Below are 24,993 nucleotides of genomic sequence, written 5' to 3'. Positions count from 1 at the left end.
AGACGACTTTACCTTCTATAATGTATATACCTTGGAACTTTTCGGTGTTTTTTTTTCAAAATTGTCAGTACGTTGGTGTGTGATCACATTCCGAATGTGATGTAATATTTCAATATCATTTATTTACATTCTTTGTACTGAGTTTTCCAATCGCATTGTAATTTAAGAATTAATGCTAGATGAGAGAGATACTTTAGAAAAAACTAACAAAAACAATCCTTTCATTACGCTTTTTTCGACGCACCGCATGTATCACCGGTGTAATCTGTTCAACACATGCATACAAAAATCGTAATACTATTCAATAAACAAACCAAATTTTATGATGCCTGTGAATCAAAAACCACATTTCTCGCCAAATACTAAATCGTACCTCTAACACTGATAACTTGCTTACTTGCAGCATTGTCTTTCTGTATTGTAGTAAAACTTTGAACAACTACATTCGTATATACGCGTATTGATCATAAGCGTACTGCTTTAGTTTTCTATACAAAGCAATATCATCCATTCAAGTGGATTGTATATTTTAAAACATTTTGAATTCTGTCTTCAACACGTTTTTATTATGAATAGTTTTGGGAAAGTCAACAATGATGAGTTGAAATAATGAATCAAAACAAACAATTCATAGGCTCTTCGAAATCGACTTAGCATAACATAAAGATTTTAATAACTTTTATAGTAAAATAGTCAGAAGTCTAGTAAAATAAACCGGATGATAGTAACTAACGATTTCCATGTTCAACGTTCTCTTTTACGGTTATTTCATTCTTACTCAAGCATATCGATTACAATATCTTACGCTAAACGATGCTTTTTGAACTTGATTGAATGTTGCATGATTGAAAGCATAAAACCTTCCGCCGACACTATTTCTATGGTAGGAAACTTTTCTTTATACTTCACCCATGAAGCACTATCCGCTGAATCGGAGATGACAAACATTTTATTCGTATCTTTTGGTGGTTGACTGTAATGCTTTGATATTTTCGCTCCGGCGCACGAAAGTATTACTGTTCGAAAGATGTATAAAGTATATGAAGATATTATATTTTCAATAAAGACCTGTAATTTAGCTCGTTATTTTATCGTGCATACTTACAGCACAGTTCCGATGGTGGTGGTTGTGTACTCGAAGTAACAAAAACGGTATAATCCTGAAATAACTTATGCTGCTTTGCCTTCAACAATGTATCACGTAGACGAAATTCGTACCGCTTCTCCTTTACGGGATCGGATAGGATATGGTCCCACGGGTCAATCTGTTCCTTTCCATCGGAATTTTGTAACGCATCCAGATATGACTGACCAACGATAGGTATTCCCTTCGCCACACTGCACAGAAATTTGTACGTTCGAATAATGCGGTCCGTCACGAGGATGGTTGCTAGCTCCGGTATGTCTACTATCTTGCCACCTGGAATTTGTAAAATAAAACATCATTAAGCTTGCTTTTGCCATGCAGGTTGTTTTGACAACACAATATTATGCATTGTTCAATTGAATGAAAAATGCCAATACAGAAACGTGAATTATGAATGTATGAAATATTCGTGTAATCCCAAAATGAAGCATGCCATTATTAAAAGCAAGCTAAATAAAAATATAGGTATGCATTTACAATAACAAAGATACGGAAAACTTTTGTCACCATTAAAGCATGTGTAATAATTAAAACTCGGTATTGTTTGCCTACGAATATGTGATCAAGAGAAAGTTTTCGAAAACATTTCTTAGTTGGATCTACATTCATTTTAGCTATCTAAAGCTTACTACGCGCGTCATTGCCAAATAATGTGTACAGGATTGCTACCCAGTAGGAGGTTTGTAGCAATATGTTGCGTTCTTTACTACGACGAACCGGTGATTAAAATGTTCTAATTTAGTATTCTGATTTTAAGAGTTAGCTGTTTGATTAGATCAGCTAATGTTAGATAAATAGGCATAACCTGGTAGTCATTCTAATGTGTAATAAAAGCAAAATGTGTCCATACTTAACAGCTAGATGTATTTTGTGATGTGCAAAATGAATAGTGTTATTGCCAAAAAAGGCTCCAAGACAACTTCATGCAGCTTCATGTTTCTATACATCTACGCAGAACTCAACATACCAGCGCGAGCTATACACTTTCTGTAGGGCTCTGGGTTCATTTTGGTGAAAATTAATCGCAGACGATTAGATCGTGTTGCCGACACAGTTGAGACATCACTTCCTGTGCTGCTAGTGGCACTATCGTACCCCAGGACTCCACTATTTATCCCTGACGTTTTGCCCTGTTCCACAAACAAATCAGAAGAAGTACCCACTACCTTTTTGATGCGGCTGGTTGCTCGCCGTGATCGCTCTTTTACTTCCACTTCCTGTACAACAGCAGTGGCTCTTTGGCCTGGCTTTTGTCGCTTTAGTTCGACACCTGCCGATTTACGACTTCCTTCGCGATCCGATGACGATTGCTCCTTGCGTTTTCGACTACCACGTGTTGACATTTGCGCTGTAGACAATTTCTTTGTTGATTCTGATAAATAATCTACCGATTCATTGAGCATTCGTTTCTTGTACGTTTCTACACGGCTGCGCGTCGATACACGTATAGGAAGAGCATCAGTTGATCTGCTCCGATCGGTAGATCGTTCATCCGATGATTTAGGTTCCTTTTTAGTATCGCTCTCATTGTAACTTTGTTTACTGGGTTCGGCTATCTTATTCTTGATCTCTGTTCGAATCGCCTTTATTTTCGATTCTGATGATTTCTCGATATCCTTCGTTTCTTTACGCCTAGTAGATATTTTTCGAAAATCTGCCTGATTTTTCCCAATTTCTTCCACCTCTTTTTGTTGTACATTTCTGGTAGCCATTCTCTTGCTTCCCCCTTCATCTCGCCCCTTCGCTGGTTCGGCTAACAATTCATCTTTGTCGTCCTTTTTAGGTTGCACAATCCTTTTTCTCACCAATTTACTATCCAATTTTCCACAATCGGTAAGTCCTTTTTGTTTTTCCAACCTTCCAACTTCTCGCACATTTTCCAACTCTTTCTCCAACGCAACACTTACATTCGTTTTTTTAAACAACTGTCGATCGCTAGCGCCATCATCATCGCTGCTGCTACTACTGCTATCGTTAAAATGGTACTTTGGTTTGACCTTGGCGGCAAGTGCAGCAGTAGAGTTTTTCTCGCGCATTCGTTCCGATACTGAGAGGATGCAATCGGCTTTCGGTAAATACAACAACGGATGTTCCGGCGTAAGAAATTCAGTTATATCCGAATTACTTCGTTTCCTGCTTCTCATATTTTTGGGAGTGGCTAGTGTTTCTGGTTTTTTCAGCGGTATTTTAAACTGTCTTGTCGACACTCCTTCATCACCCTTCTCTACACATTCCGTCGTATGTTTGTGCGGGAATAGAGTACCGATCGGAATAGTTGATGCCAAACACAATTCATCATCCGTATCGTACGAATCATTTTTTTCATCTGCTTCTTTCGTACTATTTTCCTTATTAGATGATGATGGAGACATTTCTCTGCACGGTTCCACATGCTGCTGTCCTTCTAGTTGTTCGTTAAGTGACAGATGCGTAGTACTATTAATTTCTGGATTAAATTGAGATACTTCTTCCTCTGGCAATGTGCCATTTTCCAGGAGTTTCAGTTTGCCAAGATCGTATACATTTTCATCTATATCACTAACTATATCCATCGAATTAGGATCAATTGGAACCGACAAGTGACATGTTTTAATATCTACTAACTTCAGGACAGGTTTTTTCTTTACCAATATTCCGTCTTTCATTTGCATGTGCAAGTTTAAAGGTTGCGTGTCCAAATCATATGCTTTACATTCTGTTGAAGTGCTGGCTACGTTGTTACCATTACGATACAAAACGGGAGTATCCATCAGCTCTTTTGGAGGACTTAACGGCTGGGTTAGCAGATCATCATCATGTATCATTATTGCCGAAGTAGACAGAGGCTCCTTAATGTTATCTTCAGGTTCAACAGTAGGTTGATACAGTAATTCTGGAGGAGTGAATAATTGTGTTGGCTGATTTGCATAATCAATTTCTGGCGATTGATTGCATTTACTTTGCTTTTCAGGCGATGGTTTTCGTTTGCAGTCAGCTAATGGCGATTCATTCCCTGCTACCGAAGCGTTTGCATCGCACTTTTCTGTAACATTCGTCCCACTGTTATATGATCCCATTGGTGGGTTTAGTAACTCTATAGGAGTAAATTGTTGCGTTGGCATATTTGCATAATCGATTTCTGGTGTATGGTTAGATTTGCGTTGTAATACGGGGTTAGTTGGTTTGACAAAAGGTGAAATCTCGGAAAGCTTGCTGGCACAAGGCTTTTCTACGGCTAATGGCTGTGTGCTTAGCTCGTATGGGTCTTCCAATTGCAATTTCTGTGTCGATCCAAAAGATTTTGATTTTTTCTCCAGCCTATGAAGAGGCTGTGTCAACAGTTCGTATGGATCATCTACGTCAAAAGCCTGAGTTTCCATATCATACGGATTTGCTTCTTGCGAATTATTATTCAATTTGACAGAAGGAGTGCGATGCGACCTCAGATTATTGCAATCTTCTTGGTTCAGTGAAATTTCATACTCATCGGCTTCATATTCCATTTCATCGAAGCACCATTCGGGTGTCTTTGACGAACGATTCGCCTGTTCCGGTGGCTGATTGTTTGCTGTGGTTTTTAAGTTATTTTCCTGTTCAACTAATGTTTGATTTCCGTTTGTTTCAACTGGAGGATCATCATCAAAATTAAGTTCCGGCGTGATAGATCTATCATCACCTCCCTCAGAAATTATGCGCTCTTTTTCGTGAGATTCTCCTCGTTCTTCTGGTTGCTGTACTTCTTCAACGATCTTGGATTGTTCGTGATCTTTTTTACTTTCATTCCACTCGATACGACTCATTTCCATCGTTGTATTACGGTGTTCCTGGAACGATATCGAATCAACGGAGCGCTCCGGCAATACGGAAACCCTAGGTATAACAGCACCATTGTACGATGTATCTAGTTGTTGCATCAAGTTTTGAGATTGCTCGACATACTTGTTGTTGAACATCGCATCATTGCTGTTATTGTCGTTCTCAACTGTCATTTGGAAATATTCGTCTTCTGTCGCAGGCTGTTCCGTTTCCTGTATTTCGGGAAGAATTGGCTCGATCTCGTCTGACGGACAGTTATGTTCATCTTCCGGCTGCTGTGTTTCCGGAATGAAAAAAAATTCTTCATCATCGTCATCCCTTTCTGAACACTTATCACCATTGGAAACGAGCGTTTCATTTGGCTTTGCTTTCGTTGTACTGCTATCGAGTTGCTGAGTTTCGGGAACCAGGAAACTAGTTCCTTGCCCTACTGTAGAAGAACAGGGAGGTACGTGTACAGTAGCTTTTGTTTCAACCAACGAAGATCTTCTTCCGAAAGTACTCAATACACTAACAGTGTTGTGTGCATTTTTTCTAATGCTCTGGAGAGGTTGTGTTTCCTGTAAAGATATGACACGTTAATTATTCAATGTTGCACCTGTGGTGTGAGTTTATCGTACATACCTCGAGACTGCAGTCAATAAAATCCGTTGAATTTTCATCGAACAAGAACGAAACTTCCCCCTGCTTGTTCTTACTGTCTATTTCAACGGAAGCAATCACGCCGCCCAAATGTAATCGACTTAGTGTGGTGATTTCGGTCCAAGTTAGCGGAGCGATGGGTTTCTGATCAACAGTTACCCCATGTATGGAGCAAAGATCCAAAATTTGAAGTTTATCTGTGGTAGTATCAAGCCGAAGACTTGCATGTTTGGGACAAATACTCTGTAATGAAAGTATAGCAAAATAGTGAAGTTGAGTTATTTGAACCTACGTTATGTTTTTTCTTATTTCTTTGTGCGAATCCAAATCAGTTATGTTAACTTTTCGCGATGTAACAACAGCTAGATTTTGCCTAGTTTATTAAACTTTGCATTCAAGTTCACCACATTAAACTCTTTTCTTTGTAGGCCTAGAGCAGCCTGACCGTATTGTTGTTACATGGATGTATAGCAAATTCCATACATCACCAGTTTTTGTTTGACACGTCGAATTTAATAAACAAACGATATTAGCTAGTACAATGAAATAGGTCACATTCCACACATCGACCAGTTGGTGTAGGACAATCGCTTGCATTAAATTAAAAGGCATTTTATACATTCTTAATATGATTGAAGTTTCATTTTCATCTTTGAAACCTGTGTTTTTAATTACATATTTTATTGTTATTAACGCCACAAGCCAGAAGCTTTCGAATGTAGTGAACATCAAAAATGGTCCAATTGTTGGTGAAAAACGTGGAGAATATTACTCGTTCGAGGGCATTCGCTACGCAAAGATGCCGTTGGGTAGATACCGTTTTGCTCCGTCGGAACTGAACGATGAACGCTGGACTAAACCACTTTATGTTATCCAACCTGGAGCAAGGTGTCTCCAATGGACTCATTTTAATAAAACCAAAGAAAAATTGATAGGCGCTGAAGACTGTCTCTTCCTGAATGTGTACACAAGATCGACTGATCGTACATTACATCTGCCTACAATTGTATTTATACATGGTGGTGCATTCATGTTTGGAGCAGGTAGTAATTATAGACCAGATCATATTATTCACCAAAAAGTCGTTTTGGTTACTTTCAACTATCGGCTTGGACCACTCGGATTTCTCAGCACGGAGGATGATGTGATACCCGGGAACTATGGATTAAAAGATCAGGTGACCGCTTTACGATGGATTCGAGAAAATATTCAATCATTCGGTGGAGATCCCAACACCGTCAGCATAGTGGGCTATTCAGCTGGTTCCGCTAGCGTGCATCTCCATTATCTATCTCCTCTTTCGAACGGCTTATTTAACTCTGGCATTGGACATAGCGGTTCCGCACTTAGTCCATGGGTAATTACTGAGCGATCGATAGAAAAAGCCATTCGGATCGGAGCTGTGCTAGGTTGTCCAACAAGAAAAACACAAGCGCTTCTAGACTGTTTGCGGAAAGTTCCGGCAGAGGACATCGTGCGACAAGTGCCCCATTTTCTCGACTTCTTGTACAATCCCTTCTCCCCATTCGGAGTAGTCGTGGAAAAAGAAGGACCACTTAATACTCATCCTTTTCTAACGGACACGCCACGTTCGCTGATGAAGATTGGTAATATCACCAAGGTGCCACTGATTCTTTCAGTTACACAAGCCGAAGGTCTATACCCGGGGGCAGAGTTTATAAGTGATCAAACATATCTGCAACAGATTGATTCTCGATGGAACGAGCTAATGCCAAGCATTCTGGACTACAAAACCGCCGTGCCCGATCCCCAAAAGCGTAATTATCTGTCGGAAACAATTCGAAACCACTACTTTAAAGCAGATGAACGATTATCTTTGGAAAATTTTAATGTACTCATTCGGGTAAGATTGTCAATTGAATATAAAATATTTGAGCTTAATTAAATTGAATTATCAAAGGGGATCTTTCCATTATTCATTCTTGCAGATTATTTCTAATCGGCTGTATTTTGCTGGTGTGACAGAATCAATCAAACTATTGCAACCACACATCAAGTTATATGCATACGTGGATTATTTCAAAATAAGGTATGGTATCGCTGAAAAGCTATCACGGTGCCCAGAATCAAGGATCCACGAAGTATCCCATGGTGAAGATGTCGATTTGATATTCCACAGCATTGCGCGGGAGCATTTGCCTTATACGAAAAAAGAAAGGGCAGTTATTAGTCGATTTGTAGCCATGTACAAACAGTTTGCCAAAGGGGAAATCCCTCGATTTGGCCCCTATGTGATACCTGCGCAAGATAATCCTGACATGATCATGTACTTGAAGTTAAACTACCCCTATAGCAAAGTGATTCATGCTGAGGGTTTAAGTGATGAACCTTTTTGGAACAGTCTTGACTTTAATGATGCGCCGTACGAATAATATTTAGTTTACAATCCTTAGTCTAATGTTCTAATTAAATATCTATCAAACGCCAGGCATCAAATTGCAAAGTATGTCACAACATGCAATATCAAAAATATATTTTTTTAAAGGTTTAGTCTTCTGCGCATATTGCCGTTCTTACGAAAACAAACACAATCATAACATAATTATGGCCAAAAACAAATTAGCAATACCCACGTATTCTTCATTTAATTACAACAATAATGTGTTTCTAAATATGTTTAATACAATCCTGTGTACTTTACAATGGGGCCCCGTTCATACAGTGATAATTTTAATAGCTAGGGTCCGGTCGTTTCGGAAAATATAAAGAAAAGCAACTCTCTCTCGGTTTTGATATCAGTACTGAATTTAATATTTGACCCTCCCCCCTTTACCCCTCTCCTCCTGGTTTTCAGGGCCCCATTCACAACCATTCCGATTGGCAATCCGAGAACCTTGATCCGCCACTGCATTGTAGTTAAAATGCATTCGACTACAACAGATCGCGTGCTTCCTACTTTTCATTATGCAGCAAATTACTAATCATACACAAAGATCTTCGAGAGTTGTTCTTATTCCCACAGTTTTTTCTTCTCCACAATCAGAGTAACGCTGTTGCGATAAGGTGGAACGCGATCCTCTCGCTCACCCTTCCATGCGTAATCAAATTTACATTTAAAACCAATGAGGAGACACATTTGTGCAAGGAATTCGCTCAAAATTAGTCTCGCAGCAGCTGTTGGTGTGTAAAAAGCTACAAAAAACCGATAGTTATGATTCTGGTCATTTGCTTGATTATCCCATGGCTAACTACTGTAATAAGTGGTAGAGATACGACTGTGAACATAAAAAATGGACCGATTATTGGTGAAAAGCGTGGAGAATACTTCGCGTTCGAAGGTATTCCATTTGCGAAACCTCCGTTCGGTAAATTCCGTTTCGCACCATCGGAATTAAATGATGAACGTTGGATTGCGCCCCGGAATACGACAAAGCGAGGCCCTGTGTGCATGCAGTGGAATCATCTAAATCCAAACAATGATAAACTGGAGGGTGCTGAAGATTGTCTCTTCCTGAATGTGTACACAAGATCAATCGACCCAACAGCACAGTTACCTACGGTTGCGTTTATACATGGTGGTGCATTCATGTTCGGTACGGGGAACTTCTATGAACCGGACCATATTATGCGCCGAAAGTTAATCTTGGTTACTTTCAACTATCGACTTGGACCACTCGGATTTCTCAGCACGGAGGATGATGTGATTCCCGGGAACTATGGATTAAAAGATCAGGTGACCGCTTTACGATGGATTCGAGAAAATATTCAATCATTCGGTGGAGATCCCAACACCGTCAGCATAGTGGGCTATTCAGCTGGTTCCGCTAGCGTGCATCTCCATTATCTATCTCCTCTTTCGAACGGCTTATTTAACTCTGGCATTGGACATAGCGGTTCCGCACTTAGTCCATGGGTAATTACTGAGCGATCGATAGAAAAAGCCATTCGGATCGGAGCTGTGCTAGGTTGTCCAACAAGAAAAACACAAGCGCTTCTAGACTGTTTGCGGAAAGTTCCGGCAGAGGACATCGTGCGACAAGTGCCCCATTTTCTCGACTTCTTGTACAATCCCTTCTCCCCATTCGGAGTAGTCGTGGAAAAAGAAGGACCACTTAATACTCATCCTTTTCTAACGGACACGCCACGTTCGCTGATGAAGATTGGTAATATCACCAAGGTGCCACTGATTCTTTCAGTTACACAAGCGGAAGGTCTATACCCGGGGGCAGAGTTTATAAGTGATCAAACATATCTGCAACAGATTGATTCTCGATGGAACGAGCTTATGCCAAGCATTCTGGACTACAAAACCGCCATGCCCGACCCCAAAAAGCGTGATAGACTGTCAGAAACAATGCGAAACCACTACTTTAAAGCAGACGAACGATTATCTTTGGAAAATTTTAATGTACTTATTGAGGTACGTGTTTGAGGTTACGAACAAAAAGAAATTTCAATCTATGTTTACCAATAATCATTTTCGGTTTCCTTTTCTTTGCAGATAATTTCCAACCGACTCTACTTCATAGGAGTTACCGAGTCAGCCAAGCTGATGCATCCCTTCACTAATGTATATGTTTATTACGATCTCTACAAAAGCAAGTACGGTGTTGGCGAAGCACTATCCCATCACCACGAACCGGGATTTCTAGGAGTTGCGCATGGCGATGATGTGCTGCTTATATTCCCTAGTGTTCTGCGAGAAGAGATACCGTACACGGAGGAAGAAATGCAAGTGGTAGATCGATTTGTCGCTATGTACGAATCGTTTTTCAAAGGAGACACGCCCCGATTTGGTTCTTATGAATTGCCATTACAAGATTCTGACGACATGTTAGTGTTTTTAAAACTTAACTACCCAAACAGTGAAATTGTACGTGCCGAGGGAATGAGCGATGAAACGTTTTGGAAAAATCTTGATTTTAATGATGGACCCTATTCATCATCTCCTGAGCACATGCATACAGAGCTGTAGGTTTTGGAAAAGTGTTTTTTAATAGAATTATATAAATAAACGAACGATAAATCGGCCTGGTAAAACTTAAAAAACAACTCGTAAATCATGAATAGCAACTAGATTCTATAAAATTTCAGGTACAATAAATAATTCGTTGCAAATCAAGCATTTGGATAGTTTAACCTAATTATGAAGGAATGGTCAGCTGTGATGAGGAAACATGTTCTGCCAATATACTTTTAGCGTCTCCCTACGAAATGTACCCTACGGATAAGGTTGCCTTCGTGTGCTCCGACCTTTACATGTAGGTCCATAATTACCTGTAGCACATAACGTTGGAAATATTCTCTCCATCTTTCGACAAATAAAGTTCCGTATGGCAGATACCGGTAAAAGCAACATCTGCGAAAATGAACCAGCGAGTACCTAGATTAGATTACAGCATGGGAGCGTATACCCGTACAAACCTACCGAGAGCCTAAAAATCTACCAACAAACGAGACACGACAGAGCAAAAGCAAAATCCAAGGTAGCAGAACAACCAGTTTAGGTGGAAACGTCGTACTAAACGTTTGCCACAAGGGATAGCATTATAGCAACCAGTTGTTGATAAGATTATATTCGACCTTTCCGAAAAGTGCACTGTGTTTATGTAGGTTTCGTCCCACAGACAGAATGACACAGCATTGTCCATTCAGCGTTATGCAATTGGCATTAGCACTCTGCTTTTTCCGTGGGCTATTAGCTTTTGCAGATCCGGTAGTAAACATAGAAAATGGTCCTATTTTCGGTGAGAATCGTGGAGAGTACTATGCGTTCGAAGGTATTCCCTACGCGAAACCTCCCATCGGTGACCGTCGGTTTGCTGCGTCGGTGCTTAATGACGAAACATGGAGTGAGCCACTAAACGCTACCAGCCTTGGACCATACTGCATGCAATGGAGCCATACGATCGCGGGAAAGGATAAGCTGTTCGGAGAGGAAGACTGTCTGTATTTAAACATCTACACTACCTCGCTAAACGAAACGAATGGCTTGTCAACACTGTTTTACATTCATGGTGGTGCATTTATGTTCGGTGGTGGAGGATTCTTTTCACCAGAGCATGTCCTGCGCAAATCGATGATCATGGTCACGTTTAACTATCGCGTCGGTCCGCTCGGGTTTCTCAGCACCGAAGACGATGTTATACCGGGCAATTTTGGACTGAAAGACCAGGTAACGGCATTACAGTGGGTAAAGCGTAACGTTCATCATTTCGGTGGCGATCCAAACCGAATTACCCTGGCAGGGTTTTCAGCTGGTGGTGCAAGCGTACATCTGCATTACCTGTCCCCAATGTCGCGTGGGCTGTTCCAAAATGGAATTGCACACAGTGGTACCGCTCTGAATCCATGGGTAATGGCTGAAGATTCCACTCGCAAAGCCCACCAAATTGCCAAGAATATCGGTTGTCCGGTAGAACAATCGAGTCAATCCATACTTTCATGTTTGCGTGACCGTGCGGCTGAAGACATTGTCCGGCAGGTGCCTTTCTTGTTGGATTATTTATACAATCCTTTCTCACCGCTCGGGGTAGTGATCGAGAAACAAAGCAAGCTCAATCGTCGCCCTTTTCTAGTAGAACACCCGGCTGTATTATCGAGAAAGGGAAAGTTAACTAAAGTCCCGCTGATATTGTCCGTCACGCAAGGCGAAGGTTTATATCCTGGTGCGGAGTTTATAAGCCAGCCAGGATATCTTCAAGACATTGACTCGCGCTGGTATGACTTATTGCCGAGTATTTTGGATTACAAAACAGCTGTTCCTGACGTCAAAAAGCGAGACGAGTTATCTAAAGCAATTAGCGAGCGTTACTTCGGCAAAGAACGAAAGCTTTCGTTAGATAATTTTCGTGATTTTGTGTCGGTAAGAATGCTTTTACAGTACATAACAAAACTGATGAAACTGATTAAAATTGTACACATTTGTTTGCAGATTCTATCGAATCGTTTATTCTTTGCGGGCGTCACCAAAACGGCAAAACTTCTGCAACCTCACCTTCCAGTTTACTTTTATTATTTCAACTTTAAGGCAGCGTACGGTATCGGAGAGCTTTTATCGGAATCAAACCAAAACTACGGTGTCGCGCATGGTGAAGACGTATTTCTTGTATTCCCATCCAGCATCCGGGAAAAGCACCCGCTGAATAAAGATGAGCTGCGAGTGGTGTCCAACTTTGTAAACCTCTACTACACCTTCTCGCAAGGACGGAAGCCCAAATATGGTGCCTATGTACTTCCACTTCAAAACATTACTGACAAACTCCAGTACATGGAAGTGAAAGAAGCGGATTGCGAAATATGTGGTCTACCGAAAACGGCATATGGTGTAAGCGATGAACAATTTTGGGACACATTGGACTTTAACGATGAACCACCTCGCAAAATGGTTCATCATGAGCCTCACAATGAGCTGTGATGGGTCATTACATCATCCGCTTTGGAACATAGAACGCATAGAACATCCATACGTTCTAGAACTAAGAAACGTCTTTGGCGATAACGTTGACATACGGATGCATAGGATCCGTGATGCATAGGATGAAGACACTGAAGTAACGACCATCTTCTTATCAAATAAAAACACATCAATGGTGGCTGCAAATGTTTAGATGTGATAATTTTCGTTTACTGATTTTGGAAACGACCCTGGTTAGATTTTACGCATATTATTCATTGCGTCTTTGTTTAACGATGATGTCGTTCGTTTCATATACGGCGTTTGCGCTCGTGCTGATTTTTATTCTACCTGATTTTTCTTCCGCAACTGAGGTGAAAGTGACTATTAAAAATGGCCCAATAGTAGGCCAACAACGCGAAGGACATTTCGCATTCGAGGGAATACCGTACGCAAAGCCTCCCATAGGTAACCGTCGCTTTGCCGCATCCGAATTAATCGAAGAGCGTTGGCATGAGCCAAAAAACACCACCCGTGTTGGGCCAGTTTGTTTGCAGTGGTCTCACCTTAAATCCGGTGATAATAAAATGGAAGGCGAAGAGGACTGCCTATTTCTGAACGTGTACACAACAAACCTTTCGGCGGATGCCCTTCTACCGACGATCGTCCATCTTCACGGTGGTGCATTCATGTACGGTGGCGGTGGTTACTTTAGGCCTGATTTTTTACTCCAACGCCAGCTAATTCTGGTAACAGTAAACTATCGCCTCGGTCCGCTTGGTTTTCTCAGCACGGAAGATGATGTGATCGCCGGCAACTTTGGACTCAAAGATCAGGTGACGGCGTTGCAGTGGGTGCAAAAAAATATAAAATACTTTGGCGGTGATGCAAACAAGGTTACACTATCTGGCTTCTCGGCCGGTTCTGCCAGTGTTCATTTGCATTACCTTTCTCCCCTTTCACGAGGACTTTTTCATCGCGCCATCGGTCATAGCGGTTCGGCACTGAATCCTTGGGTTATGGTAGAACAATCTGCCGAAAAAGCCAAACTTATAGCTGCCGGAGCGGGCTGCCCGTTTGACGAGAATAGCAAAGAGCTTTTGCAGTGCTTAAGGCAGCTTCCGGCAGAAAAAATAGTTCGCCAAGTGCCGAAATTGCAAGATTTTCTGTACAATCCCTATTCACCGTTAGGCGTTGTGATTGAAAAACGAGGCAAGTACAACTCCCAACCGTTTCTTTCGGAAGATCCACGCGATTTAACACGCGCCGGAAGGGTAGCCAAGATACCATTGCTACTTTCCGTAACCGAAGCGGAAGGTTTGTATCCAGCAGCGGAATTTTTTAGCAACGTAAGCTACCTTCAGCATATCAACGACCACTGGAACGACGTATTGCCAAGCATTCTAGACTATAAGTATGCCGTCCGAGATAGTCACCAGCGAGACGCCCTGTCCCAAGTGATTAGAGCGCACTATTTAGGGACGCATAAGCTAAACGAAAGTGTTTTTCATCGGTTTGTGCGGGTAAGTTACAAAAAAAAACAACTACTATTTAACGAACACTGAACGAAAGTAATTATAAACTAATCTTACAGCTAGTGTCGAATCGATTGTTCTTTGCTGGCGTTACGGAAGCGGCAAAATTGATGCAGCCTCACATTCCTGTCTACTTTTACTACGACCAATACAAAACAACATACGGCCTTTCGGAAGCACTCTCCGGATCCAACCAGTTCCTGGGTGTGCCGCATGGCGAAGATATATTGTTAATTCTTCCCAGCAGTCTACGCGAAAATAATCCTTACACGATGCAAGAGCTGAGCATGGCTACGAAATTTTGCGATTTGTACGAATCGTTTGCACACGGCTATCAACCAAGATTTGGCAACCTGGTGCTACCAGCACAGCAAGATCACACCCGGTTAACCTATCTGTTGATCAATTACCCCGATAGCTCCATCGTAACAGCCGATTTCTTAAGCGATGAGCCCTTTTGGGACATTTTGAAATTCAATGAAAGTTCTATCGTACATACAGATTGAAGCAATCTACCCACTACACCAAACAATGAAGATACACAATAACTAGGTATATGGTAAAATAAAAGCAAACCTCACCCTGTCCTGCAAAAGTATTGTATTGTAGCGTTCATTTTGTACAGAACCGATCAAACTGATTCCCGGTCGGATGGGATGCTTCGTTCCTTGGATATTCAAATGCATCTAAACGGTCTTAAATGGACAAGAACAGACAAGGAAAACTGTGAATCAAAAGAAAAGGAAAGCTTTTGAGTGTGCAGAATGGCTTACGTTGTAAATCTCAGGCCTGCTCTAACGAAATACACTTAAAACGCTACACAATAACGAGTATTTTTACGAAAGTACAGCGAAATTATATGAACAACAACACACGACTGGATTGTTTTGCGTCGTCTGGAATTTTTGACGTTTCAGTTCCCGCTGTTTTCGCTCACGGATGTCTAAGTTTGGCAGGCAGTGATTCTCAACTAGTTCCTCCAATTATGAAATGCTGCAAATAGTAACTTTTTCAATACAATGGAATCTTTAGATTGAAAAAAATGCTCTATGCATCGGAAATATCTCAAATAGATAGGAAAATATTTTCAATATACCTACTCAACCCAAAGCACAATAAGATTAACAACGCCGTAGGCAGTGCAGGTAAAGCAGAGACCATCACCCCTCTACATGGAATACCATTTGACTTTGCTGTCAAAAGCAAAACGTGGTGGATGACATTTTGCGCACATGCTTTTTCCTCGGCAGCAAAATTAAAATGAAAGGCCTTGGCTAGCCTGTACGCTGGGTGAAAAATTATTCCTCGTGTAGTCTTCGTGGTGTGAGGTGCTGTCCGGTTCTTTTCTTCTGTTCAAAATGGCTGCCCTCAGTGATGCTGTTCTCGATGCGTTGGTATTTGAGCATTTATCGAAAAAAGACAAAACGTTCGCGGCTGTTTTTCAAAAAAAGTTCCAATCGGTATGTAAATCTCATTGTATATAGTGTTATTTGGTGCAAAGTGTGCATTATTGGTGGATTATTCAGCCTTTTCACGTTCCACCACCCGGCATGCGGATCCACGTGTTTTTAGAATGTGTGACGCAGTTATGGCATTTATGCCCTAAGTTATGATTTTACTTCTAACGATTGATTAAATTAAGTCAAATATACTTTAACACTAATATTATGTTCACATTATTATAATTATTCAACCGCTTGTCGTTGAATGCTCCGGATTATAGGCGGCACATTGGTGTGACGCCTTTTGTTGGCAACCATGCGGTTTTCTTCCAAGTTGTTACCCCGCGCACCCATTCGTTGTCGTTGGCGGTAAGAAGAGCAGCATGGTGGCGAAGACCTTGAATGTGATTCGGTTTTGGTTGCCCATCTTTCGAACGCTTCCGGGTTGGTTAGGAGTATGTTCAGGAGGATTTGGAGGTTATGTTTTCTCTTCTCCAAGTTCGTAATATCTACTCCAAGATCATTATTCTGTCGGAATCACGCCTTCGTTAGGGATTGATGATTTAATTGATATTATCACCTGTTTTGGCAACGATTCCACACATTTGAACATCAATATGTAGCTACCAATATGTGGAAATAGGAAAGTGAAATAAACTAATCGAATACCTTTTGCCTTGTATTCATGTTATGTTTGGTTTTTATTAATCCGCAGCCCAAATTACCGAAAGGAGCACCGAAGTTGGATGAAATAGTGAAACACTATCAGTCCACGAAAAAGAAGCTTTTGACTAACAACAAACAGGAGGAACATGAATCCGATTCGGATGAAGAAGAAGAAGAGTCCGACGAGGAGGAGGAGGAAAAAACCCCTGCACCAGCGACAAATGGTAAAGCGATGAATGGTAAAAAGGGCACAAATGGCACAGCAGCTGTGAAAAAAACACAAGGAGAATCTGATGAAGATGAAGACGATGATGATGACGAGGAGGATGATGAAGATGATGAGGAGGATGACAGTGAAGAAGAAGAGCCGGCTCCAAAATCCGCAGCCCTAAAGGCGTCCCCAGCGAAGGGGACACCGAAGGTGACGCCTCTCCTGAAGAAACAACAACAGGAAGAATCTGAAGACGAAGATGAAGATGATTCGGAGGAGGAAGAGGACGAAGAGGAGGAATCCGTCGCACCGAAGCAACAGCAGCAAAAGTCGGGTCTAGCCGGACAGAAACGTAAGGCAGGTGATGAAGAGGAAAACGATGACGATGATGAGGATGAGGATGAGGATGACGATGACGAGGACGACGAGGAGGAAGAGGACGAATCACCCGTGAAAGCTAATAACAGCCAGAAAATGCAAAATAATCAAAAGGTAAGCAATGATCTCTATATGTTTTTATAATTTATTGTTAATATTTGTTGGCAAGATACACTTTTGACTCTCACATATCGTTAGAGTATGCCCTAGAGGCTTGTGGGATTCGGTGAGCATCTTCCTCACCCTGGGTTGCACTCACAAATAGTAGAATCATAGTGTTGTTGATGTTTGCTTACTTTTATTCAGCAAAAATCATGCAATGTGTGCATATATCGACATTATTAAAAATTTTAAAGTTCTGGATAATACTGTTGCAAAGTTGTCAATGCTTGCCATACCTAGATGATAGAATGATAGAAATAGAGAAAATGCACTCATTAATACCTTTCAAGGGTAACAGAACGTTAAACATTTGTTGAGTTAAACATTTAGGAAGACGAAGTAAAACACGAATTTAGGATTGTTTTGCATTTTTGGAAATACGCCCAGGGAACCTTTTCGTTTCCTTACTTTCAAGAAGATTCTGATGTGATCCAGCATCAGATTATTTTTATCTATCATATTATATTATATCACAATCCTTGTGCTATAACGGTTAGATTGTGAAGTGCTAATACATTTTCTCTATTTCTTTCCTTTCTATTTTCATTGCGTCGCTCATGCCTGATGGTATCTCTCCGACACAGAATGACAGAAAGTCATTTGGCGGCTTTGACAATCGCAACGGAGGCGGCTTTAAAAAACAAGAAGGCGAGAAGCCAGCATTTGAAGCGCGCCCTGGAGACTGGACTTGTGACGCTTGCGGTCAGAGTAACTTCCGGTCACGAAACACATGCTTCAGGTGTCCAAATAAGAACCCAAATCCAGAACCTACATGGAGCTGTCCGAGTTGTCAGTTTGAAAATTATCCTAGCCGTTGGAGTTGCTTCAAGTGTCAAACTAAAAATCCAGACGGTGATGGCAACAGAAGCTTCGGCGAGGGTGGTGGTCGTGGTGGCCGTGGCGGTCGTGGCGGTCGTGGCGGTCGTGGCGGCGGCTTCCGTGGCGATGCTGGTGGACGTGGTGGTGGCGGCAGAGGAGGTGGCGGTTTCCGTGGCCGTGGTGGTCGTGGTGGGGGTGGTCGTGGAGGACGGGGAGGTTTTGGAGGTAATCGAAGTTTCGATTCTAGCGGAGCACCACCAAACAAAAAGATGTCCTTTGGTGGAGATGAATGAACGAATTACGTTCAAGAATTAATTTCGATTCATAATCATCTATATTGAGCGAGGAAAAATATAGTTTATGTTCTTCGTTTTAAGTCAGATACAATTTTTTCAATGCAAATATCGTTCGATTTTTGTTTATCGAACCCATAAATACAATTCCCCCCACCCTACTCCAAGCCCCGAAGCTTAGTTTCTAAGAGAGGACAATTTTCTTAGGGTATATATGTGGCATTTACATCAGGATTAGATACACTTAAGAAGAAACGTCACAGTTCGATTCTTTGCAGTAGATTTAATCTATCGCATGTACTGCAATCAAAACTACAATTTATATAAGGTATCTTGTTTCTTATTACAACTTGAACAGAAATTAAATGCCGAGTAAACGGCGTCAGAACAGAACATCTAACTTACACGAAAATGTAGAAAAGATACCAGCAAAACCTTGGTATTAATACTTCATCTGTATCTTAGCCTTGATGTTGGCATCGTATTTTTTCTTATTTTGTGGTACAAATAAATCATCATCTCGATAACAAAAACATTGATCTACTATTTGTGTAAACTTAGAAATTACGGTACATTCCTATCTGATTCTATGTTATATTAATATTATATTATGGAAAAAAAACTTTAATGCTAAATTTAATCTAATCGAAACATACAATATGTTACCTTTTTCTATTTAAATCAGGCTACCCCAAATGGGAAACCTCTGCCAAACGGTAAACCCTTAATGAATGGAAATAGTGCCAAAGAAGGTTCTAAAATTTCTACGAAACAGATTGCAAAGTCGGCAACTGTTGTGGAAACACCCGCAAAGGCATTTACTACCGCCAAGAAGGTGGAATCGTCTGATGATAGCTCTGATAGTTCAGAGGAGGATTCGAAACCAACGGCTAAGAAACCTGTTCAAGCCGCAACTCCGAAAGCAGTACCCGCCAAAACGGCAGCAAAGCCTAGTACACCAGCAGTTGCTAATAAGCAACAAGAGGAATCCAGCAGCGATGATTCTTCAGAGGAGGAAGAAACAGCCAAGAAACCGGCAGTTGCTGCTTCAAAGACACCTGCAAAGGCGGCGGCTAATGTAAAAACACCTGCCAAACTGATCGCTTCTGCAGCAAAGAAGGCATCATCATCTGATGATAGCTCTGACGATAGTTCAGAAGACGATTCGAAACCAACGGCTAAGAAACCTGCTCAAGCAGTAACACCGAAAGCAGTACCCGCCAAAACGGCAGCAAAGACCAGTACACCAGCAGTTGCTAATAAGCAACAAGAGGAATCCAGCAGCGATGATTCTTCAGAGGAGGAAGAAACAGCCAAGAAACCGGCAGTTGCTGCTTCAAAGACACCTGCAAAGGCGGTGGGTGATGTAAAAACACCTGCCAAAGTGATCGCTTCTGCAGCAAAGAAGGCATCATCATCTGATGATAGCTCTGACGATAGTTCAGAAGACGATTCGAAACCAACGGCTAAGAAACCTGCTCAAGCAGTAACACCGAAAGCAGTACCCGCCAAAACGGCAGCAAAGACCAGTACACCAGCAGTTGCTAATAAGCAACAAGAGGAATCCAGCAGCGATGATTCTTCAGAGGAGGAAGAAACAGCCAAGAAACCGGCAGTTGCTGCTTCAAAGACACCTGCAAAGGCGGCGGCTAATGTAAAAACACCTGCCAAACTGATCGCTTCTGCAGCAAAGAAGGCATCATCATCTGATGATAGCTCTGACGATAGTTCAGAAGAGGATTCGAAACCAACGGCTAAGAAACCTGCTCAAGCAGTAACACCGAAAGCAGTAGCCGCCAAAACGGCAGCAAAGACCAGTACACCAGCAGTTGCTAATAAGCAACAAGAGGAATCCAGCAGCGATGATTCTTCAGAGGAGGAAGAAACAGCCAAGAAACCGGCAGTTGCTGCTTCAAAGACACCTGCAAAGGCGGTGGCTCCTGTAAAAACACCCGCCAAAGTGATCGCTTCTGCAGCAAAGAAGGCATCATCATCTGATGATAGCTCTGACGATAGTTCAGAAGACGATTCGAAACCAACGGCTAAGAAACCTGCTCAAGCAGTAACACCGAAAGCAGTACCCGCTAAGATGTCAGCAAAGACCAGTACACCAGCAGTTGCTAATAAGCAACAAGAGGAATCCAGCAGCGATGATTCTTCAGAGGAGGAAGAAACAGCCAAGAAACCGGCAGTTGCTGCTTCAAAGACACCTGCAAAGGGGGTGGGTGATGTAAAAACACCTGCCAAAGTGATCGCTTCTGCAGCAAAGAAGGCATCATCATCTGATGATAGCTCTGACGATAGTTCAGAAGAGGATTCGAAGCCAACGGCTAAAAAACCTGCTCAAGTAGCAACACCGAAAGCAGTACCCGCCAAAACGGCAGCAAAGACCAGTACACCAGCAGTTGCTAATAAGCAACAAGAGGAATCCAGCAGCGATGATTCTTCAGAGGAGGAAGAAACAGCCAAGAAACCGACAGTTGCTGCTTCAAAGACACCTGCAAAGGCGGCGGCTAATGTAAAAACACCTGCCAAACTGATCGCTTCTGCAGCAAAGAAGGCATCATCATCTGATGATAGCTCTGACGATAGTTCAGAAGAGGATTCGAAGCCAACGACTAAGAAACCTGCTCAAGCTGCAACACCAAAAGCAGTACCCGCTAAGACGTCAGCAAAGACCAGTACACCAGCAGTTCCTAATAAGCAACAAGAGGAATCCAGCAGCGATGATTCTTCAGAGGAGGAAGAAACAGCCAAGAAACCGACAGTTGCTGCTTCAAAGACACCTGCAAAGGGGGTGTCTGATGTAAAAACACCTGCCAAAGTGATCGCTTCTGCAGCAAAGAAGGCATCATCATCTGATGATAGCTCTGACGATAGTTCAGAAGACGATTCGAAACCAACGGCTAAGAAACCTGCTCAAGCAGTAACACCGAAAGCAGTACCCGCCAAAACGGCAGCAAAGACTAGTACACCAGCAGTTGCTAATAAGCAACAAGAGGAATCCAGCAGCGATGATTCTTCAGAGGAGGAAGAAACAGCCAAGAAACCGGCAGTTGCTGCTTCAAAGACACCTGCAAAGGGGGTGTCTGATGTAAAAACACCTGCCAAGGTGATCGCTTCTGCAGCAAAGAAGGCATCATCATCTGATGATAGCTCTGACGATAGTTCAGAAGAGGATTCGAAGCCAACGACTAAGAAACCTGCTCAAGCTGCAACACCAAAAGCAGTACCCGGTAAGACGTCAGCAAAGACCAGTACACCAGCAGTTGCTAATAAGCAACAAGAGGAATCCAGCAGCGATGATTCTTCAGAGGAGGAAGAAACAGCCAAGAAACCGGCAGTTGCTGCTTCAAAGACACCTGCAAAGGGGGTGTCTGATGTAAAAACACCCGCCAAAGTGATCGCTTCTGCAGCAAAGAAGGCATCATCATCTGATGATAGCTCTGACGATAGTTCAGAAGACGATTCGAAACCAACGGCTAAGAAACCTGCTCAAGCAGTAACACCGAAAGCAGTACCCGGTAAGACGTCAGCAAAGACCAGTACACCAGCAGTTGCTAATAAGCAACAAGAGGAATCCAGCAGCGATGATTCTTCAGAGGAGGAAGAAACAGCCAAGAAACCGGCAGTTGCTGCTTCAAAGACACCTGCAAAGGGGGTGTCTGATGTAAAAACACCCGCCAAAGTGATCGCTTCTGCAGCAAAGAAGGCATCATCATCTGATGATAGCTCTGACGATAGTTCAGAAGACGATTCGAAACCAACGGCTAAGAAACCTGCTCAAGCAGTAACACCGAAAGCAGTACCCGCCAAAACGGCAGCAAAGACTAGTACACCAGCAGTTGCTAATAAGCAACAAGAGGAATCCAGCAACGATGATTCTTCAGAGGAGGAAGAAACAACTAAAAAACAAATTGCGGTAAGCAAATCGGTGATGTCAAATGGTGGCAAACGAAAAGCAGAATCATCTGATGATTCAGATAGCTCTGAGGATGAAGGAACGAAGTCAGCAACAACTTTGAAACCTGCAGCGAAAACAGTAAAGAAAGCTTCTTCAGATTCGGAAGAAGATAGGTTTACAGAAGAAAAGAAACAATCAAATAATCAAGTGGGACAAAAAAGAAAAATGAATGATCAACCAGTCCAGAGCAGTCCACCAGCCAAGAAAGTAAATCCGTACAGCAATTTCGTTAAATCCAGCGAACAACTAGATCTCTCTAAGAGCAACAAGGTATGTAGGTGAATTGAATATACCCATCTGTATGCTAAACAAATCTGTAACACGTTTGAAAGTCATGTTAAACCAAAGCGGTTACCAACTAAGGACACTAACTATCAAATTTTTCCGTGTATAAAAATTAACTTTTTCCAAAATTTGAGCCCCGAACCCAGGTTCTTCTACGTGACAAAATTACAGTTGGGATATTTCATCTTCATTTAACAGTAGTTATTTTAGATGGTATCCTAACTTAATATTTAACCATGTCCAATGAGCCTTTTTGAGAGGGAAATTAAAATATAACTTTAATATAAACTTTAAGGGAGAAAGATACGATTTTTTACATTACAATATTTGAACTATTGAAAAATTCAAGTTGCGCATGCGAAAACCCAATGTAAAATGTGATACTAATAATTATTTTTTATCTTCAGATTGAAACTCCACCGAACAAAACGAATTTCAAACATCAAAATGGAAGCGGCAGCAGTGGTTTCGGTAGCGGACACAAGTCGTTTACCAACAGCGACGAAAAACGTGGTGTAAATCGATTCCGGCGTGTGCGGGAAGAGGACATTGATATTGATGAACGGCTTATGGATAATTCTTACGAAGCTAAGGTATGTATAACAAATAGAAGATAAACAGAATAACAAATAGTTGAAATATATAGGGACTGAAACGTACATAAATGGAGAGACGAGATAATCATAATTTGCGATCAATCACCGTTTCCTCTTACATATGCTTGATTATACAATGGCTCATGTAGAAAATGTTGTAATTTTTTTTATTCAGATAGAACGGCCTGGGTGTATTGATTATGTTGTAATTTAAAAGGATTGAATTTGAGATGTTAGAAGGCTGACAAAGTTTATGCCAATGTTTCGTGACTACTTTCTGTAATAGGCATAAGTTGTTGAATATAGTTTTGTTGGTCACTACCGTTTTTACGCTCCTACTTCTAACAGGCGTTATAAAATATGGACACGGAATGTGAGAGATCGTAGATTATGATATTTTCACGCTCTCCATTCCGTTGTCACGTAAAAACGTATGAAGGAACGAATATGATTTGTTACTTACTATAAAAAATCCTAATGTTTACGCATGTATATGTTGATGCCAGCCAAAGGAGATGAACCCTGTAACACAAAACACTCAAAAAACGAATTTAAAACCGGATGCAAATCAACCCAATGAACGTCGTGGCCAGTGGAAATGTAGTGAATGTTCTGCCGTTAATAATGGAGTGCGCCGAATATGTAGTACTTGTAGAGTAGCACGTACCACCTGGAAATGTAAGGAGTGTTACGAACAGAATGTGGTGAAGGATCTTGATAAGGATGCTTGCAAGGTTTGCAATACTGTCGCACCGTACGTTACTGGTCGGAATCTAAATGAGCTCACGGGTAAATGGACTTGTTTAGCATGTAACGCGACGAACAAGGAGCAGTTTGATGAATGTTTCTGTGCCAGGCGATCAACTACAGTAGATCCTGTTGGTGGGAAACTAAAACGAATTAAATATCCGGTATTGCCGGGTGATTGGAAATGTGTGGATTGTGAAAAACATAACTTTGCCAAATATTTGAAATGCGTTCTATGTAATGCTCTGAAGCCGATGGATCTCTCACAAGGGAAATGAACGATGATCGCAAATTTGATTGATTGTCCAAGATCGTACGTAGCTATTATATTCATTTATTAATGCATGATTTGTGTTACAATGGGGATAATTGTAATATTTTTGTTTCGTTCTATTTTATCTTGTAGCAAAATGCGCATGGTGCGTTTGGTGAACGAGCAAACAGGATTTTAAAGCACACGAAAGGCAAATCGTTCCGCCACGAAAAGACAAAAAAGAAGCGTGCTGGATACCAAGGTGGATTTATCGATACATCTGTAAATTCTATCAAGTTTGATAACTAGAGTGATGCAAATAGGCGGCATAATAGGATTTTTATAACAATTGTTTATGTTATTTCCATGAAAATCAGTTATCACTTTCCTCACTGCGAAAGTAAATACGAAAGAAAAATAAATAAGGTTCCATTTCCTGATGCTATCATACCGCTGTGGAAGGTATGTGATATTCCGCTAGGAGCATTAACAATGTTTAAATTGTTATGATCAGTTCAGATGTGTCTTGTTTATTTTTGTTCATGAATATGTGCATAGCGCCATTTTGCGTAGGCGTTCAAATAGATCCATCAGCAATGTGCGGATGTACACTGTTCAGTATCAACCTCTATATGTATGCTCTTTACATTCACATGCCAGTAAGTAAGCATAAGTCAAAAGTAAATGATTATATTTTATTC

At 41.4% G+C, this 24,993-nt stretch overlaps 6 protein-coding genes across 11 annotated transcripts; 5 read left to right on the top strand and 1 right to left on the bottom strand.

Moving 5' to 3' along the window:
* Nucleotides 1-72: 72 nt before the first annotated feature.
* LOC125769206 (mediator of DNA damage checkpoint protein 1-like) lies at nucleotides 73-15,406 on the bottom strand. Of its 3 annotated transcripts, none has more exons than XM_049437772.1 (6): nucleotides 15,250-15,406; nucleotides 15,058-15,171; nucleotides 5,567-5,827; nucleotides 2,115-5,502; nucleotides 1,106-1,420; nucleotides 73-1,016 (listed from the first exon to the last, which is right to left on the bottom strand). In XM_049437772.1, the coding sequence occupies exons 2-6, from the start codon at nucleotides 15,160-15,162 to the stop codon at nucleotides 802-804; spliced, it is 4,284 nt and encodes a 1,427-aa protein (XP_049293729.1). In that variant the 5' UTR covers nucleotides 15,163-15,171; nucleotides 15,250-15,406; the 3' UTR covers nucleotides 73-801. The 3 variants fall into 3 exon arrangements, with proteins under 3 accessions (XP_049293729.1, XP_049293730.1, XP_049293731.1); XM_049437773.1 differs by having other exon boundaries at nucleotides 15,058-15,162; XM_049437774.1 differs by lacking the exon at nucleotides 73-1,016 and having other exon boundaries at nucleotides 1,278-1,420; nucleotides 2,314-5,502.
* Nucleotides 6,198-8,095, top strand: LOC125769213 (venom carboxylesterase-6-like). The gene is made up of 2 exons (XM_049437786.1): nucleotides 6,198-7,448; nucleotides 7,534-8,095. The coding sequence occupies exons 1-2, from the start codon at nucleotides 6,213-6,215 to the stop codon at nucleotides 7,975-7,977; spliced, it is 1,680 nt and encodes a 559-aa protein (XP_049293743.1). The 5' UTR covers nucleotides 6,198-6,212; the 3' UTR covers nucleotides 7,978-8,095.
* On the top strand, nucleotides 8,707-10,667 carry LOC125769212 (venom carboxylesterase-6-like). Its single transcript, XM_049437785.1, has 2 exons — nucleotides 8,707-9,965; nucleotides 10,047-10,667. The coding sequence occupies exons 1-2, from the start codon at nucleotides 8,757-8,759 to the stop codon at nucleotides 10,518-10,520; spliced, it is 1,683 nt and encodes a 560-aa protein (XP_049293742.1). The 5' UTR covers nucleotides 8,707-8,756; the 3' UTR covers nucleotides 10,521-10,667.
* LOC125769210 (esterase-5B-like) lies at nucleotides 10,784-13,148 on the top strand. The gene is made up of 2 exons (XM_049437783.1): nucleotides 10,784-12,410; nucleotides 12,480-13,148. Exons 1-2 carry the CDS (start codon nucleotides 11,178-11,180, stop codon nucleotides 12,960-12,962), a joined length of 1,716 nt encoding a protein of 571 aa, XP_049293740.1. The 5' UTR covers nucleotides 10,784-11,177; the 3' UTR covers nucleotides 12,963-13,148.
* Nucleotides 13,148-15,071, top strand: LOC125769211 (venom carboxylesterase-6-like). The gene is made up of 2 exons (XM_049437784.1): nucleotides 13,148-14,464; nucleotides 14,536-15,071. The coding sequence occupies exons 1-2, from the start codon at nucleotides 13,148-13,150 to the stop codon at nucleotides 14,980-14,982; spliced, it is 1,764 nt and encodes a 587-aa protein (XP_049293741.1). The 3' UTR covers nucleotides 14,983-15,071.
* Nucleotides 15,407-15,741: 335 nt separating the features above from the next.
* LOC125769205 (nucleolar protein dao-5-like) lies at nucleotides 15,742-24,665 on the top strand. 4 transcript variants are annotated; one of them, XM_049437768.1, is made up of 7 exons: nucleotides 15,742-15,936; nucleotides 16,634-17,287; nucleotides 19,133-20,657; nucleotides 20,946-22,681; nucleotides 23,104-23,289; nucleotides 23,799-24,352; nucleotides 24,446-24,665. In XM_049437768.1, exons 1-6 carry the CDS (start codon nucleotides 15,835-15,837, stop codon nucleotides 24,315-24,317), a joined length of 4,722 nt encoding a protein of 1,573 aa, XP_049293725.1. In that variant the 5' UTR covers nucleotides 15,742-15,834; the 3' UTR covers nucleotides 24,318-24,352; nucleotides 24,446-24,665. The 4 variants fall into 4 exon arrangements, with proteins under 4 accessions (XP_049293725.1, XP_049293728.1, XP_049293726.1 ...); XM_049437771.1 differs by having other exon boundaries at nucleotides 15,743-15,936; nucleotides 19,133-19,922; nucleotides 21,075-22,681; XM_049437769.1 differs by having other exon boundaries at nucleotides 15,743-15,936; nucleotides 19,133-20,369.
* The last annotated feature ends 328 nt before the right edge of the window (nucleotides 24,666-24,993 follow it).

The sequence above is a fragment of the Anopheles funestus genome, chromosome 3RL (assembly GCF_943734845.2).
Source record: "Anopheles funestus chromosome 3RL, idAnoFuneDA-416_04, whole genome shotgun sequence".
In the NCBI taxonomy this organism is placed as follows: Eukaryota; Metazoa; Arthropoda; class Insecta; order Diptera; family Culicidae; genus Anopheles; species Anopheles funestus.
This window is presented reverse-complemented; position numbering and strand designations above follow the sequence as displayed.